The sequence below is a fragment of the Palaemon carinicauda genome, chromosome 7 (assembly GCF_036898095.1).
Source record: "Palaemon carinicauda isolate YSFRI2023 chromosome 7, ASM3689809v2, whole genome shotgun sequence".
Taxonomy (NCBI): domain Eukaryota; kingdom Metazoa; phylum Arthropoda; class Malacostraca; order Decapoda; family Palaemonidae; genus Palaemon; species Palaemon carinicauda.
The window spans coordinates 134790585-134810584 of record NC_090731.1 but is presented as its reverse complement, the minus strand read 5'-3'; the positions used below and the strand labels follow the sequence as shown (position 1 = coordinate 134810584).

Sequence of the window (20000 nt, the reverse complement as noted above, 5' to 3'; positions counted from 1 at the left end):
TGCTCATCCTTTTTTTTAACTTCAGCCTCATGTCCTGGGGAAAACTTACTGTTTGTCCTAAGTACATAGATTCATTAACAATCTCTAGAGGTTCATCCATAACTCTTATTTGTTGTCTCTCAACATTTTCACTGAACATTATGTTAGTTTTACTTATATTCATTTTCAGTCCTTCAAATCTTCTATCATCTTTTGCAATTCCTCCCGTGATTCACTAAAATGAACTTTGTTATTTGCAAATATTAAGTTGTTAAGGTATTCCCTATTAATATTGACTCCAACAATTTTCCAATCTAATTCTTAAAAACCTCTTCTAGGCATGCTGTGCATAATTTAGGAGAGATGGGGTCTTACTGTCTAACCTTTATCTCTATTGGGATTTTCTCACTACCTTTCTGAGAGAAGTTGATAGCCTATAGGACGTTTGTGAATAAGAGAAGGAGATGTTAGTGTTTGGAAGGAGAACTTCAGGAATCTGAAAGTTTGGGTTTCTCTTTTTTGCTTTTTTTTTCTTAATTGGACCTTATAAAGTATAGTGAAACATTTTTTTTCTTCGGTTGTAAATTTGACATCTTTTTGTATATGATTACTTGGATTGATAATTTAGACTCGAAACAATATCAGGACATGTACAGTATATTATCCAGACTCGATCGGGTTTCCTTAGACTTGTGGTATTTTGCTTCAATAACTGAATGGTTATTTAGCCCCAGTTCTAACTGAAGCTTAACAGGTTTAAGTTTTACTAGACGCATGTGTATTGAAGTTTGCTTTTGTCATCTCATAATGATGTTCCTGAAGTGTGATATTGTCTCTTCATTCCAGACAATAGTATCACGCTTTGTTACACACTTTTTTGGGGTAGTACTTAAACTTTGAATTTCGATTCATTTTGCACAAATCTCTGAGTGAGATAAGGCTTTCCTCTATCTACTCCTCATCCGTGCTTGAAGAGAGTGCATCCATCTTCATCTGATGTTCCTCCTTTTCACGCTGCTGCAGGTCCTTAGTAGTCAACTCTTCCACATTATCATCACTGATCTTCAGGCCCATAGGCCTGTCAAAATAGGCAATATCCTTCTCAATAGACACAGCCACAAAGCTCTCAAAGTCTCTTTCAGTTACAGCTTCTTGCCACAAATTTCCTAAGGCTGAGTTTATGGTCTTATAAGAAATTTATGATCAGGCTTTGTCAATAAGATTTATGTAATGGAAGATATTAAAAGATAGATAAACATTCTGAATGATGAGATTTATTTTTTCACACATATTTAATGAAAAATATCCACCTACCCCACCCCACCAATGTTTTACCTAAGTAAATAAATTTTCCTTTTGTTTCTTGATTGCATTAATGTTATATCCAGTGAATTATTCAGTGCTATTGTCATTGAGAAGTGTTGAATTTTTTTAATTATGTACTTTTTTGTGAAGTAAAATATTTTCAGCTTTGAAAATTTTTATGATATATATATATATTCACTATTCATCATTTACAATTTTTGATACTTAGGCATTAGTTTTACACTGCCATTTTGACTGTGCAGGCCAAGGAAAATAAAGACTTGTAGAGGGTTCAGTTTAGTTTAATATGTTTCTCAGCCCTTGTAGTTTACAGCATTATCTGAGAAAGATTTTTTTTTTTCAGAATCAATATAGACATGTGCACAGTTAATGTAAAAAAATTATCAGCATATGCTAGGGGCTCCTAAGTTTTATTGTATGCTAATTTCCTTTCAAATCCTTAAAAGCATCAGTGGTATATCCTTTGAGTGGCCAGATATGGAGTTACTGATCAAAAAGGACAAAGTGTTGCTGCAACTTAATATTCAAGGATAGGGGTAAACCTTAATCTTTTTTTTACCATCCTTCTTAAAGATCCGTTAATAAAAGGTTTAAATTAATTTCAGGACTCCAGTGACCTTCTGTGGTCATCAGTACCTTCTTGGGCTCCTAGATCTTCAACTCTTCCAAGAAGATTGCGCCGACCTCTTTCTTGTACCCCGCCATCATCTCAGAACTCCAATCCAGAAAATTCGTTAATGCAAGCTTCTAGCCATCACACACTAGATCCAGAAGCTTTTCGTTCAAGTCCTCACTCATTGACTCATACCCCACCCTATGTAACGCTGATGCATCATCCCCACTTGTCATGCAAAGGTTCTCTGGATAGATTACAATCAGAACCATCACACTATTTCCTAAAAGAAAATATATTATCACAAGAAGCTTATAAACACATTTCACGAAGTGAACACAGTTTTGATGGCCAGCGCCAGTCGTTGGATGATAGGCTAGGGTTTGAGTTTGGTTCTTATCATCAACATGGTAGAAATGTCAGAAAACAAGCTGCTGAAGGAAGTTCCCAACATTCTTCTCCAGAACATCATGCATTTAGGGTGAAGCCACATACCAAAATTTCTAAGAAACCACCAACTCAACAGGGTAGACGATCTGAAGAAGGTCTTACCAAAAGAAAAGGAGAAATTCATCCGAGAAAGATTGAAGAGAGTATTAAGGGAAAGGAATTAACATATATTCAAAAGCACAAATTGCAGATGGGCACTAAAGAAAAACATCACAGAATTCATGAAAGCTGTTGCAGACATAGGGTTAGTGAGAAAGATAAAAAAGAGGAACAAATGAAAGATGACAAAAAGTTGCAAGTAATAGATTATGATGAAACTCCTGTTCGAGATCTACCAAATTTGTCCAGTGTTGATAAGCCTTCACAAGGTATTGAAATACCCTTTTCAAAGTGCTATGAGGAGAGTGAAAATAGAAAAAAGTATGAATCGCCTAAACCTCTAAAGAAAGACATAGCTGATAGCTGTATAGATGAGAAAGATGTAGTAGATGTTCCAATAGGAAGTTATCCTCAAGAGGAAGAGGATAAAAGATATAGTCGCTCATCCCTGCAATTGGATTTGACAACTCTACATATGAATAATTCCAAGAAAATAACCTCCTCACCACATCGCCCAGAAGGACTGAAGAATAATATGCTACATGATAGCAAGGGAATGAATGATATTTCCAAAGGATCTAGTCATGATGTAAATAATCGCAATTTGGGTTATCGTGAAATAGATAAATGCCATAAGCAACCATGCAGCCAAACACTTGATGAAGCTCACCAGGTAACTGAACCAACACCAAAGGTGCTCACAGTTCCAGAATCAGAGGAACAACAACAAAATCAAGTCAGCAAAGAGGAATCATCAAAGAGCAAAGTAAAGACACAGCGGTCACCTAAAAAGAAATTAGTTGCAAGTTTACCTAAGGGTCCAAACATTATCGTAGAGGATGAAAATGAAGTGTTACCAAAAGCAATGGATAAAAGCAGCCCTGATGATTCCAATGTGAATGCCAAAAAAGTTAGTCCGGATGCTGAAGTTGCTTCAATTACTACTTATCCCAGCCTTTCTGAGTTAAATCTTAACTTTAGTTCCCTAGCTGCTCAAAAGATTTTACATGGTGTAAGTCATAATAGTATAGATACTTTAGTTGAAGTTAATTTGGCTGCAGAAAAACGAAAAATTAACGTTAAAAGGCCAGAAGCCGTAACAAATACTGACTTTGGTTTTTTGTGAAAGCTCTACAGTGCAATAGTGTAATAGATGTACTTAATTACTTTGATTGTTTTACCATAGGATAGATTTGATATTTTGTTAATTTTGTTTGTTCAAGGTCAAAATGTTATTTATTTAATGTTAAGCTATTAAGATAACAGTAATAGTGTTCTGTGTATCTTTGGGCCTTCTACATTTGTTACTTTTCACATTAGTTATGTATGAGTTATTTTTATGCATTTACCGTATATTGATAGTTCTACATAAACAGTGCTGAATTCTTCCCCATTATCATTTGTTTATTTAAAGTATTGTGCCTCATCACTGAAATTTTGCAAAAGATTCTGCTATTTTTTTTTTTTTTTTTTTTTTTTTTTACCTGCTCTGTAATACACCGTCCAACTTTAACCTGAAGTACCGTTCAGCTCACCAGCCTGTCTAGTTAATGAGCATACAAGGCTTTGGGAACATCATGACTTTCTTCAGATACACTCAGGGGAGATTAAAATATTTTTCTATGTCCTGGTTCATTTTCAGCGAAAGAGGTTATTAACTTCCATCCAGAACATTTCAAACCACAGGGCTCATAAATATAATTCTTATTTGATTTGTATATGAAATTTTGTTACTTGATCCACCATCAAACATGAAATGTATATTTGGAATGCAGTAGGTAAAAGAGCAACATAAAAAGTTAGTAACTTTTTTTTTTTGTTTTTTTGCCTAAATTTTTAAGTTTTGATAAATATAGACATTGCCTACTTTCATTTAATGAATGCAATTTCATTGTTATTTAGGTTTATTCAGGGTTTAATCTCATAGTTTTTACTGCCAGTAGTTTTTTTTTGTTTGTTAATTAAAAATGAAGATTATATTTCTACCATGAACATTTATGCCTTGAAGGTCTCTGAACATCATTTATGAATTATACATGTATGCCATTGAGCTATGAATTACCAATGAAATAGCTATTTTAAGTTAGAAATACATTATTTTTAAGTCATCTATCAGGGAAAAAACCCTATGAACTCTGTTAAAGACATTCCCTTGTTTTTAATGCTTACAAAATGATCACAGGTATGTTTTATTCATATTTTTGTCCCCTAAGTTGGGAGCAGCAAAAGATTAAGTCTGAATAACCAGAGTCAGAGCCCACATCCCCTAACCTATCATACCCATTAGCCGAAGCATAGCAAACATAAGCATTGCAAATTGTAGGCTTCTATCAATCAGCCCTATTTACCTCACCCAACTAATACATGATCAAAACAAGGAAGGACTCTAATTAAGAATTGGGTTAATTGGATAGGCATGGAGGAACAAACCACCTTACACTCTCCAGTACTAAACATGTTTTCTGTTATTTAGTTGTAACATGAACAAGTCATAAAACACCAACAAATATACAGTATATAAGAATAGGGGTGACATACATATACAGCATGAAGAAAATATAATAATTTGAAATGAATACCCAGAGAAAAGAACGCTTTTTTTTATCTATTATTCCAGAAAATCTGTAATTTATTCTGATCTTCGATATTAGCATAGAAATTGATAGGAATGAAATGCAATGAGATGCTTAACTAAGCAATTATATCAATGGAATGCAGATGTCATTAAGGAAAAGCATTGTTATTTCTGGTTTATTTACGGTATTTAGTTTCTTCATGAGATATCTTATTTAAATTACAAAAAATTTCCATGGATATTTATGTATTGTGAGATATAGATATAGAAATTTTCTTCTCACGCCATCCTTGATAAGAACTACTTGGCCAATAATGAAGTTTTAACAAGGTTAACAAAGAAAATAAATCTAGTGGTATATTTTGGTCAGATAAAGTAACATAAAACTTTAGCTACTAAGAAATAAAGCAAACTGTAGTATGACAATTAATAGGTAAACTGACCATTGAATTCATTGTTGCTAGATGTGATGGGTTTGTATTTTGGTGTTCTTATTTTGATGAATGAAATGTTAACTTTAACAATATTACATCTGAATTATTTTATTTCTTCATTAGATGTCTTTTATACTAACATTGTGACATCGTGTTGGATATACTGTGAAAGACAATATTATTTCAATGAGATGTTGGCAACAAGAGAGGAAAAATGTAAGGTCATTGATGAGATCAGCATGTACAGCTTTATGTGTTCTGAAGTTAGCTTATATATTAAACAGAAATTAGGACTATTGTCACTCATTCAAAGCTGCTTTGAATTTAACATTTGATTTAGGTAAAATCAAGTAAGAAATATGATGAGACAATATGAAAAGTAAGTTTATTCAATACAAAAAATTTACATCTCAATTATAAACTCTCACACACACACACACATATATATATATACCTGTATATATATATATATATATATATATATATATATATATATATATATATATATATATATATATATATATGATTTAAGTGTAGAAAACAGAGTAAAAATCGATCTTTGTATAAAAGTTATTTATCTCTGAATATATTATAATTCAGAAAGCTAAATTGTTTTTTTCCTTAATGATATGAAGAAAGGAGTATTAAGGATATTGCATTATTATTTTGCACTAATCTTTTTAAAAGGTTCATAAAGGTCATGAAAAACGGGAAGATGCATTTTCATATATCTTGTAGTGAATGTAAAAGTATCTATACAAAGTGCTACAATATGACCAAGAAATATTATCCAAAATTGTTTAAGTTCTTTCAAAATATAGAATAGCCTGTTTAAGTGCCTTTGAAGGAAATGATTATAGATTTGAACCTTTGAATGTTAGGCTAAACTTACATGACCAGCCAAAAGTTAAATCCTATTTATTCCGGAACCAATACATTGTATACTCTGGCCAAGAATTTTGTCATTCAATAGTTGTTCTTTTTCAATATCCTTATCAATGCAAATATTTATGCTGTTTAATGAAAGAAATTATTCCTTTTTTTCCTTCATCTGAAGGTTTATTTTAGATACTGTAAAGGAAAGAATGGTTTCCTGTGGAGGAAACTGATCGAAATACAGAGCTGCTACATTTTTCAAATGATAAAAGTGACATTTTATTTTCAGCTACTTTGAGGCCTTGCTGATAACCTCTATGCAGGAAGTCAAATGGTTTCCAGACTGTTGATTTATCCAGAATTGGGAATACTAAGCTTTTTTCTACTGTGTGTAACCTGAAAAGGGAATAGACAATGTACAATGTACACTAAAAAAGGAAGCATTTAGAATATTTAATTTACAATAATAATTGATTATATTGGTATAAGATATTTCAATCTTAATCTGTTCATTAACTTATGGTACTATGCAGCTAGTTTATTCTATGGGATATGTGTATGATATGATTTTTTATAATCTTGACACATTTTCCAGGAAAAAATCATTCTTTATTCTTGTATATTCATTGTGTAAGGATAACGTTCCTAATTACATAAATAAATATAGCAGTTGAAGTACAAATTGACACTTCTTTGTGAACAGCTTATACTGTATTAATGTAAGCTACTTTATATGCATATACATACAGACACACACACACACACACACACACACACACATATATATATATATATATATATATATATATATATATATATATATATATATATATATATATATATATATATATATATTTGCTGTTAGCAAAGTACATTGCAACAGGTATCCATAATCCCATAATCACAAGTTCCAGCAATGCATCAAATATATGTGCCAATGTTTAGTAAGTAAAGTTTTAACACTTAGATATATAACCTCAATGTCATGTTGGAAGTTTTCAATTTCATGTGGTATTGATCCTTTTAATTATCAGAGAACCTGGTATACTTGTAAATTTAGTGGTTTACAATTATCACTTATAGTAGTATGTATATAACTATTTTCCAGAAGAACTAAATTTGTATAAGAGAAACTTTCTTCTTATATGATATGCTTGGTGCTTTATAGAATTCATTATAAGACAAGATGATAAATGTAAATTGGTATTTTATTTTTCCTTTCAACAGATATCTATTTTGTCATTAAATATTTATATCATTTTGACACCAGCCTGACCTAAATGAAAGCAATCGGTCAATAATTTTCTTGCAATAACCTAATGAACTCATTTTGTTAACTAGCAAGTGGTGCCCTTTGTTGCTTAATTTCAAACTCACTTTGCATGTGTTGGTTGGAATTCTCATTAATTCATGGTCTGCATTGTGTTGTATCTTTATTAGCATAAAGGTTTCCTATATATAGTCAGGAGCCTTCTTTCTACAGGTACTTTGTTTAGAGGAATGATGTTAAAGTAGCAAGAAATTTTTAAGAAAGTACCATTTAAGCAACAGAGTATATCATTTTCATTGGGTCATGGACATTTCATTGATCTTTTCCTGATATTCAATTCTGAAAAATACTGTTCTTATGTATTACAAAATAACTTAGTGGCATTTATCTGAAACCAGTTGAATTTCTACAGTATATGCTAGAAATAAATGACTGAAGCAGGCAGGATGATAAAGATTTTAACGCGTACTTGATCACCCAGCAGAACAGAGATTGTGATGGTATAGATACAGGAGTCTCAATCGAGGGGAAATAATAATCTCTATAGTTTGGCACTATGGGTATGACATGTATATTTTGTAGTGATATGGGTAAATTATAAAGGCATAGGCAGTACCTGAAGAATAAATTCAAGGTTTAGGAAGATACCGTGATTTGAGAATTATAGGTTACATCTCATCAAATGCTACTAAATCTTAGATTAAAAGAAATGAAAAGGGCTCTGCAGCTAAAAAAAAAAAAAAGAGTGGTAACACTGTCAGCAAAGCAGAAAAGAATGATAATATTGATCAGGTAAGGGATTAGAAAATTGCTTCGGTGATTCAGTTCCTCATATATATCTATATATATATATATATATATATATATATATATATATATATATATATATATATATATATATATATATTTATATATATATATATATATATATATATATATATATATAAATTATATATATATATATCTATGTATATATATATATATATATATACATATATATATGTGTGTGTGTATCATCATCTCCTTCTATACCTATTGACGCAAAGGGCCTCAGTTAGATTTCGCCAGTCGCCTCTATCTTGAGCTTTTTAATCAATACTTCTTAAATCATTATCTACTTCACGCTTTATAGTCCTCAGCCATGTAGGCCTGGGTCTTCCAACTCTTCTAGTGCCTTGTGGAGCCCAGTTAACAGTTTGTGAACTATTCTCTCTTAGGGAGTGTGAAGAGCATGCCTAAACTCTTTCCATCTACCCCTCACCATGATATCATCCACATATGACATTCGAGTAATCTCTCTTATCGCTTCATTTTCTGAAGGTTTTGTTCTCAAATCTACAAAATCTGTTGAATATTGTATCATTGTCATACCACGACTCATATCCAGGCATTAAAATTGATCTCAGTAGCCTGATTTTTATATGTAATTTCAGGCGATTTTATTTCCAAATATTACTTAACCAAGCCTTTGTCTGATTTGCTTTTTTAATCTTTCATTAAACTGCAGTTCTAAAGACCCTGTATTAGAGATCATAGTTCCCAAACATTTAAATGATTCTACCTCATTAATCCTTTCTCCTTGCAATGATATTTCATCTTCCATTGCATATTCTGTTCTCATCATCTATGTCCTTCTATTCATCTTGAACCCAACTTCCTGTGATATTTCATGCATTCTGGTAAGCAAACATTACAAATCCTATGGTGTTCTGCTACTAAGGACAGCGCCATCAGTATATTCTAAGTCAAGTAATTTCCTATTACCAATCCAGTCTAATCTATCTCCACCATCTCCAACTGTTCTACGCATTACAAAACCCATGAGAAGGAAAAACAACATAGGTGACAACACATTCCCTTGGAGTACTCCACTGTTCACTGCCTCGGGATCAAAGACCCAAGGGGGAATTAACTTTATGATAATAGCTTCTGGCTGGCCAAGGAAACAAACCAGACCCATGAAAATGAGGTTTAAGTGACTTGCCCCTCAGTCCGTGTTCCATTTCCTGGCCGGCCAGAAGCTATTATCATAAAGTTAATTTCCTATTGGGTTTCTTATCCCGAGGCAGAGAGATGTATAAACACGTTTAAATGTAATATATATATGTATATATATATATATATATATATATATATATATACATATGTATATATATATATATATATATATTATATATATATATATATACAGTATATATATATATATATATATATATATATATATATATACATATATATATGTATATACATATATATATATATATATATATATATATATATATATATATATATATATATATATATATATATATATATATATATATATATATATATATGTATATATATATATATATATATATATATATATATACATATGTATATATATATGTATATATATATATATATATATATATATATATATATATATATATATAAATGCTAGGTAAAGTAATGGAATGGAAAGAGGTGTCATCTAGGTTGATTTGGGCAAATGTTAAGTTGTGTTGGGAATGTTGGGCTTCTGTTGGGTTGTGAAAAAAGTAAAGAAAGTAAAGAAGAGCAAAATTAGTTTGGACTTACATAACTAGATGTGCCGAAGGACTGGATAAAAGAAATAACGAAGTAGTGTTGAACAACTTAAATGCTGGAGAGGTAAAAAGGGTTATTGGGAAGTATGACATACCAGGTGAAAATGAGAGTGGTGAAAGACTGCTGGGTATGTTGTGTTGAACAAGATAAGTAATTGTGTTTTTTTATTTTGTTTTAAGGAGAGAGATATAAATACATATTCATAGGTAAGAGTGGCAACTGGAAGTGTGGTTGAAAAGGCATTGATGGATTATGTGTTGATAACAAGGAGGATGTTTGAAAGATTTAAAGATGTGCACGTATTTAGGGATATGGCTAATGGTATGTCAGATCATTTTTTTGGTTGTAGCCACAGAGCGGCGAAATAGAATAGGGTATGTAAAAGGGAGGTAGTGATAGTGGAAGAGATGAAAAAAACCAGAGGTAAAATGTGGATATCAAGAAAGGTTGGAAGTGGCATGTATATGTCAAGGTGAAAGAGAAACTGGTTATCTAGAGAAGGAGTGAAAGTTAGGGAAAGAAAATTTGGTTGGCAATACAACTGATGTGTTTGGTAAGAGGATTGTTGGAGGAAGCATGAGAAGGGTTATGAGTGGTGGAATGAAAGTGCAAGAAAAAAAGATGGCATTTGAAGAATGGGTGCAGACTAATAGTATAGAGAAGTATACAAGATATAAGAGTATATATATATATATATATATATATATATATATATATATATATATATATATATATATATATATTGGGCTCAAGCCATGTCGTCCTGATGGAAGTTCCTATAGGGTAGCTTCCTAGGGTATATTACAACTACGGCGATATTCCCAGAGAATTTACCTTAAGGTACCAGAATTCTAACTCCTGGAGCGAATATCCCTCCTAAAAGGGATATCGCGACATATCAGAGGACGTATTCTTGACACGCCACATGGCAATCTGCACCCTGACAGAGATTTCGTCTCGCAGGGGGCAATTGGCAAGAAACGAATTCGGGAAAGAAAAAGGTGGAGCCGCTCCCAAGGCTCCCTATCTCCCGTTTCGTAAGCGTGCCTGGCGCCAATCCTGGCGCCATCTGTATTCCTTTTTGCGTAGCTTAACAACTCGGTGTTTTTTCCTGTGTTTCTCGCAAATCTTGGATTTATTCTGCTTTTCATGGCTTCTCCGTCTTCGTCGGCCTCTGATAAGTTGAGTACCATGTCTTTTATGTATAAATGTAGGCTCTTGGTAAATTTTTGAGTGATTAATAGGATTAATCTTTGTTACAAGAGCCGTAGCCTACCGGAGGCGTCATGGACGCTGTCGCTCGCTAGGTATAAGTTTAGTTAGTCAGAGCGACATTCCCGGTTGTTTTGCTTTAATAAATTTTGGCTATTTAGCATTACATAGGATTTCCTTTCGTGCTTAGTATTATTTTGGCGAAGTATTCGCCATTCTGGCCTACGCTAGGCCATGTAGCCTAGTCGTTTGGTCCTAGTACTTCATGCATGAATTTGGGTTTTCCGAGTGTATTAAAATTTTATTGAAGCTTTAGGCTATGTTTTATACATTTAAGATTGTGTGGAATATTTCCAAGATAGTATACGAGTGAGTTTCGGTGATTTAGGTAATCGATTCTCTTGGTGCCTAGGCTAAATTGCTTATGGAGCCTTAGTATACTTTCTCATACTCCCCGGTTGCTTTCTTTTCTTCGGAGAAGGTATGCAATCCCTTTCCCTCTGTTTAAGCCTTGGGCTTATCCCTAAGTGGTTTTTTCTGAATTAATTTTCGATAAAACTATACTGGGGTGTTACTGTACCTTCCTGTTCCAGTAAGTCTGGTTCAAAGAGGGACAGAACAACAGAGTTTTTTAGTCTGAGTCTGTGTTTGTCTGGCTTGGGGCAGAGTCTCCCTCGCTGGCCTGACACAGACAAAGGTGGCTTAGCCTCCTTAGGTCACTACCGAAGGTTTCTGTGGATATGATTCCTTCTTTTGTGATATACCAGACTAGTCCTTGTTGCTGTTCTCGGGGGAGGATAAGTTTCTTTCCCTGGGAGTAGCAACACCTTCCTTGCTTTGGTGCTCTGGGAGCTGGCAAGTATTGCTGGCCTCCCCCCTTGGATCTCCCTTAGGCTAGGATGAGTTTCTTGGCTGCGGGTGATCCGTCACTAAAGCAAGGTTGGTAGGACCCTCTTTTGTCCCTTCCCCCTCTATCTCCGTAATGGCCTAGCCATTACAGTACTGTACGTCGTTCTACATCTGGACCTAGAATAGGTTAGGATGTGGAATTGACTCAGCCCCTTGCCGGCCGGCAGAGCTGCCGGCCGGCAGAGCTGCCGGCCGGCAAGGGTCTTATATTTTGAGTGCTGCCCGGACCTCCCTTAGTCCCTCATCCATGCCTGCCTGTAGAGCCAGACGGCATTGGTCAGGAAGCCTGAATTAGATTCTCCCCTTCCTTATATGCACTCTTTCGGATTGCCGGGCTTGGAGGTAGTGTACACTCTTATCCCGGCATCCATCCTATTTTTCTTCTTGTGCTGTACCCGACCCGGCTGCCGGCCTATGAGGCCGGCAGCCGGGCGGGTGTAGTCCTCTGGTTCTTTGCTGCCGGCTGGCATCGGTCCTGTACCTTTGCCGGCCGGCTAATGTCAGCCCTTGTCTGCCGGTCACCAAGAGTGTGGCCGGCAGCTGGGTACTACCTTGTGTAGTTGCCGGCCGGCAGCCATTGCCGGCCGACATTGGCTGTTACCGGCCGGCACATGCATTTGAACCAGAGTTCTGCCGCCTTATAGCTGTTAAGTAGTATACTTTAAAGCTAGTTATGGTGTGTGCCGGCCGGCAGGTGCCGGCCAGCACGTATCCTCCTATACTGTACTAGTATTCTTCAGTATAACATATACAGTAAGAAGAAAACTATAGTATGGGTTTTGGTACAGCACTGTGTGTTCTAACACTTTTGTGTTTTCTTGCACAGTCCTTTGCTGTTGCCCTACAGATAGGAAAGTGAGTTCTTTCCTGTCTACTATCCAGGATTTTAAAATCATTGCTTAGGTGTGAGCTTCACCTGTTTCCTCTGGAAACTTTGCATTGGTTACTCTAGAAGAGATTAACCATTTGATTTTATTATCTGGAAGGCTGCAGCAATGGGTTGTGAGGGAAACACAAGTGTGTGTCTTTCCTTTCTGAATTGTTATGCTATACTATGCATATCCAGTGATACATAGTTCACTTGATACTCATGGAAATTTCTTCTCTTTACAGAAGGACCCTCCGAAGTGCGGAAGTGTTTTCTGCAACGTCCGCAGCAAGAACCTCTGCGGACATGAGTTTTGTAGGAGACACGCAGCATGCGCTGTCTCCAAGGATGATCTCTGGTATTGGGACCCCCAGGTATGTAGTGTGTGCACTAACCTGATTACTGAGGCCTTTGATTCCCCTAGGACGGCGGAATCAAGGGATATAGCTAGGGAGAAGCTTCGTACCTGGGTAAGGGGCTTCCAAAAGAACACCTCTGGCCCTTATCTTCCAAGTGAGAAGATGAGGGCGTATCTTTTCCCTAAGGCATCAGCTGATGCAGTGATTCCCCAGCCTCAAGCGGAGATCCCCCAAGTTCAGATCCAGGTGGATGCTGAAGTCGCGGTCGCGATGCAAGACATCCAGTTAGATGACAGGATGTCTGACGTGGACGAGCGTATGGAGGAAGACCTCCTGGCAGAAGCCCAGGATGAAGTTCAAGCCCCAGACGTTGTAGAGGAAGAGGTCGACGAGGTGTCGGCTTCTCCGGTTCAGATTCCGGAGCCTATTCCCTCAACATCGGCCGGTCTCCCAGTAGAGCTGGGACAGGCCCTGTCTTCTATTGTTGGAATGATCCAACAAATGCAGAAGGAGAATCAGGAGAAGGCGGCTGCAATGGAACTGCGGATGCAGTGCCTTGCAGAATCACATGGGCTTCAGAAAAAGCTCAATGTGAAAGACCTTCCCTTGTGCTCAGATGCTAACCCATGGAGGTATGCTGAGCACATGCCGATGACGACTGGAAAGATCGTCATCTCGGATAAGCTGGGCTCAATTCCCCTGGAGGAGGTGGAATTCTGGCCCAGCAAGGCATCATATCCGGACTGTTATGTCCGGCTGAGGAAGGAACCAGCTTCAAAGGAGGAGACAGAGCCGAAGGAGGTCATAGTGATGGACCATGCTAAGGCTCAAGCTCTACTTTCATCCTCGATGAAAGAGAGAGGCTTCTCTAACTCAAAGGTAGCTGCATTGAGCAAGAAGCTCCCTTCCTTTGTTTCCTCGCCTGCTAGAGCCTTCCCCTTTTTACAGAAAGGGTTTGCAGCTGTACTAAAAGCAGTCGAGGCCGGCAAGCCTTGCCCCTCCCTGGAGGAGTGTAAACCCTTGTCGCTGGCCCTGACTATGGACCACAAAGACTGGAAGGACGTCCATCTTACGTTCTCAGTTGGAAAGTTGGAGGCTGATATTGCCGGACGTCAGTTCGGCGAGGACCTCCCTAAGCTGTCTGACTTTCTTTTGCGAAGAGAGTTCGAGACAAAAGAAAGACTGGCTACCTCAATGTCTCTTCAGACTACTCTCGAGACGATGGCAAGTGACCCCAAGGTCCATGAAATGTTCATGGTGGTGGCCAAGACTCATCTGGCCACAGTGACGAAGGACCTTTATGGCTTCGTCAAGGCAAGGAGAGCTTGTAGGGAGTTCGTGTTCACCTCGGCTACGGTGAGGCACGAGCCAAGGAAACTAATCTCATCCAACATTTGGGGAAAAGACCTTTTCCCTACCGACTTGGTCAAAGAATAGAAACCTTCTCCAGAAGTGGGGCCTTGCTATCAAAAGAAAGTCTTCCCCGGATGAGGGTCCTCAACCAAAGAGGAAGACTATGAGGACTAGGCTACCGTCTCGGCCAGCCAAGCCTGTTAGACAGCAACAGCAACTGCAATTGCCATTGCCCCCAGTGCCCCAGATCGTGGCACAAACCCCGACCACTTTTCAGTGGGTACCCCAGGCCGTGTCGACACAGTCCACGGCATTCACCCCAGCGTTCGAAGGGCAGTCTACTTCCTTTCGAGCAAAGCCTAGAGGAGCAGCCAGAGGCTCGTCTAGGCGCCCCTCAAGGGGAAGGGGATTCAGGGGTGGTCGTGGTCAGGGAGGCAAGACCTCAGGACGGCAGTCCAAGTGAGATGATACCGGTAGGAGGGAGACTTCTGAAATTTTGGGATCGGTGGACCTTCGATCCCTGGGCCCACAGCCTACTCAAGAATGGACTGGGCTGGAGCTGGTACAGCACTCCACCCCCGTGCCTTCGGTTTTTCCAACACTCCACCCCCGTTCTGGAGGAGTACGTTCAAGAACTGTTGGAGAAAAAAGGTGATCCGAAGGGTGAAGCCCATCAATTTCCAAGGGAGGCTGTTTTGTGTTCCCAAGAAAGACTCGGAAAAGCTCAGAGTCATTCTGGACTTGTCGCCACTCAACAAGTTCATAGTGAATTGCAAATTCAAAATGCTAACACTGCAACACATAAGGACCTTACTGCCCAAGAGGGCATATTCCGTCTCTATAGACTTGTCAGACGCCTATTGGCACATTCCAATCAGCCGTCGACTCTCCCCCTACCTAGGGTTCAGGCTACAACGAAGACTATACGCCTTCGGAGCCATGCCATTCGGGCTAAACATAGCCCCAAGGATTTTTACGAAGCTTGCGAGTGTAGCTCTCAAACAATTACGCCTAAAGGGAATTCAGGTAGTAGCCTACCTGGACGACTGGTTGGTATGGGCAGCATCCGAGACAGAATGCTTGCAAGCTTCCAGTCAAGTGATCCAGTTCCTAGAGTACCTAGGTTTCAAGATCAACAGAAAAAAGTCTCGACTTTCTCCATCTCAAAAGTTCCAGTGGCTGGGAATCCACTGGGACCTTTTGTCACACCGTTTCTCCATCCCGGTGAAGAAAAGGAAGGAGATAGCGGGTTCTGTCAAGGGACTTCTAGATTCCGAAAGGATATCAAGACGCGAGCAGGAGAGGGTACTGGGCTCTCTCCAGTTTGCATCGGTGACAGACCCAGTGCTAAGAGCACAGCTAAAGGATGCAACCGGAGTTTGGAGAAGTTATGCATCAAACGCGCGAAGAGATCTGAGAAGACCAGTTCCGCTTCGGCTAAGTACTCTTCTCAGGCCTTGGTCCCAAGCCAGACATCTAAAGAAGTCGGTTCTTCTTCAGCCACCTCCCCCGTCGGCGACGATTCACTCAGACGCCTCGAAGGAGGGATGGGGAGGTCTCTCTCATCGGAAAAAAGTCCAGGGGACTTGGTCCAAGCTATTCAAGACCTTTCACATAAACTTTCTAGAAGCTATGGCAGTGCTCCTTACCTTAAAGAGAGTCTCCCCGCGTCACTCGATCCACATAAGGTTGGTGATGGACAGCGAGGTAGTTGTGAGATGCTTGAATCGACAAGGATCGAGGTCACCACCTCTCAACCAGGTGATGTTGGCCATCTTCCGATTGGCGGAAAAGAAGTGGTACCTGTCGGCAGTTCACCTTCAAGGAGTCCGCAATGTGACGACGGACGCTCTATCCAGGTTCACACCGATAGAGTCGGAATGGTCCTTAGACGCAGGATCATTCTCCTTCATTCTGAATCAAGTCCCAGAACTGCAGATAGACCTCTTTGCGACGAAAGACAACAAGAAGTTGCCCCTGTACGTGTCCCCGTACGAGGACCCCTTAGCGGAAGCAGTGGACGCGATGTCCCTCGACTGGAAAAGATGGTCCAAGATTTATCTGTTCCCTCCTCACAACCTTCTGTTGAGGGTCCTCAACAAACTGAGATCCTTCAAGGGGGTAGCGGCAATAGTGGCCCACAAGTGGCCGAACAGCGTGTGGTTCCCCCTGGCATTGGAACTGCAGCTGAAGTTTGTACCGCTACCAGATCCAGTTCTGACCCAGCGAGTCCAGAAGTCAACTGTCTGCGCTTCATTACAGAAAACCCGGACCCTGCAGCTCATGATTTTCTCTCCCTAGCGGTGAGAAAGCGTTTCGGGATTTCGAAAGCCAGCATAGACTTCCTTGAGGAATATAAGTGCAAATCTACTAGAAGGCAATATGAGTCATCTTGGAGAAAATGGGTGGCCTTTGTCAAGGCGAAGAATCCGCAGGAGATCTCGACAGACTTCTGCTTATCTTTCTTCATCCACCTCCATGGTCAAGGATTGGCAGCTAACACGATTTCAGCGTGTAAGTCTGCTTTGACAAGACCCATTCTATATGCCTTCCAGGTCGACCTAGGTAACGAGATCTTTAATAAAGTCCAGAAAGCCTGCGCTAGGCTCAGACCTTCAGCACCTCCAAAGCCCATTTCATGGTCTTTAGACAAAGTTCTTCATTTCGCTTCTCTGTTGAGCAATGAAGAGTGCGTTAAAGGATTTAACACAAAAAGTTATTTTCCTATTTGCACTCGCGTCCGGGGCCAGGGTTAGTGAGATTGTAGCCCTCTCGAGAGAGGCAGGTCGTGTTCAGTTCCTGGATGGGGGAGAACTGAACCTGTTTCCGGATCCTACGTTTCTCGCCAAGAATGAGTTACCCACCAACAGGTGGGGTCCCTGGAGAATCTGCCCTCTGAAAGAAGATGCATCTCTATGTCCAGTAGAATGCCTAAAGGTCTATCTTCATAGAACTTCAGACTTCAAGGGTGGTCAACTATTCAGGGGAGAAACATCAGGCTCAAATTTATCTCTGAATCAACTCAGAGCGAAAATCACATATTTTATTCGCAGAGCGGATCCTGACAGTACACCCGCAGGTCACGATCCGAGGAAAGTTGCCTCATCCTTAAATTTCTTTAATTGTATGGATTTTGAACATCTCCGTTCATACACTGGCTGGAAGTCTTCCAGAGTGTTCTTTCGCCACTATGCGAAGCAGGTAGAGGAACTAAAGAGATCTGTGGTAGCAGTGGGTCGCGTTGTTAACCCTACTGTTTAACTCTGCGAGGAACAGTGGTTTTAATTGGGACGATTAATTCCAGGGTGAGTTTGTAGTTACATACTGTACTACAAACTAAGTGAGGGCACTGTGGTGCCCATGTAGACTGTTCCATTTCCAAAGGTGAACCTAGCATAAGTGCAGACATGTGTGCCGAGCGTTTCTAACGCTAATGTCATTGATTTGTAATACAGACTTTTATGACTTTGATACCTCGGTATCTTAAAAGTGGCATTTAATGTTTTTTCTTTCAGACAAACAAGTTCTGTTTACAATCATACTTATGCTTAAAGTTTTGGGTTATCCTCTTCTTATGTATATATATATATATATATAATTGTGGTTAACCTGTCTATTTATTGCCTGTCAATAAACTGGTTCTTGAGAACTTTGCGTCTCCTTCACCTGTGTCAATTTATTGGTATAATTGAGCATTCATTCTATGTACCTTATCTGGGATAATTCTAAAAGAATTGTTCCTTTATGCAAGCTATGTTGCATTGGTTTTCCTCCTATGCGGATATAAAACCTTTGTCCAATACAAGTTTTGTGCGGAGAACTGGTCGATATTTCATATTGACGCAGTGGTTCTTTACAAACTATGCTTTACTTAATATAGGGTGAGACCACTATATTAGCTTGCCTGGTATTCATACATAGGTATATGTACTCTTCGAGACTTTTCCGGAGTCTAGTAGGACTCTTCCCTGTAGGGGGCAGGAAGCTCTAACATGGTTTATAGTTAGTTGAAAAGATGTATAACGGTAACATCTTAGGTCTCTAGGTCTAGTCGACCGGGAAAAATTACCTCCGGGGAGTATGGCACGTTCTGAGAATCCACAGATACAGTAATGCTCTGGTATACTTCCATCAGGACGACATGGCTTGAGCCCAAAAAACGGATTTTGAGCGAAGCGAAAAATCTATTTTTGGGTGAGATGGCCATGTCGTCCTGATGGACCCGCCCTTGCCTTTCTAAGAAAGGGCTGTAGGACCCCTCCCTACATACAGTATCTGTAGCACCTCGTGTACGCTACAAGGAATACAGATGGCGCCAGGATTGGCGCCAGGCACGCTTACGAAACGGGAGATAGGGAGCCTTGGGAGCGGCTCCCCCTTTTTCTTTCCCGAATTCGTTTCTTGCCAATTGCCCCCTGCGAGACAAAATCTCTGTCAGGGTGCAGATTGCCATGTGGCGTGTCAAGAATACGTCCTCTGATATGTCGCGATATCCCTTTTAGGAGGGATATTCGCTCCAGGAGTTAGAATTCTGGTACCTTAAGGTAAATTCTCTGGGAATATCGCCGTAGTTGTAATATACCCTAGGAAGCTACCCTATAGGAACTTCCATCAGGACGACATGGCCATCTCACCCAAAAATAGATTTTTCGCTTCGCTGAAAATCCGTTATATATATATATATATATATATATATATATATATATATATATATATATATATATATATATATATATGTATATATACATTTATATTCATATACATATACATAAATCTACCTATCTGCCATGGAACTTCCCCTAACTTTTGGAGGTAGCTGTCATAAATGAAGAAACAAAAGGGATATTTTCCTCAGCATTCCCATTGGCCTAATGAGGGACTCAGCCAAGTTTGGTTGGTACTGCTAGGATGCCACATCCCACCCTCCCCCGTCTTTCACAACAAAAGAAGCTTTATATGCTGACTCCCCTACTGCTGCTACTTCAACGGTCACCAAGGTGACCCAAGGTAGCAGTAGGGCCTGTCGGAACTGCGTCATAATTGCTCGTCATTCATTTCTATTCCTAACGCTCTCTTTTGTCTCTCTTA

General features: G+C 38.8%; 1 protein-coding gene across 1 annotated transcript in view; it reads left to right on the top strand.

Annotated features, from left to right (window-relative positions):
- ko (Stork-head domain-containing protein knockout) overlaps positions 1 to 5903 on the top strand; it is a 47168-nt gene extending 41265 nt beyond the window's left edge. The window contains exon 7 of the mRNA XM_068376901.1: positions 1911 to 5903. Coding sequence (XP_068233002.1) covers positions 1911 to 3593 — 1683 coding nt within the window. The 3' untranslated portion in view covers positions 3594 to 5903. The remainder of the gene's footprint in view (positions 1 to 1910) is intronic.
- Positions 5904 to 20000: the final 14097 nt, after the last annotated feature.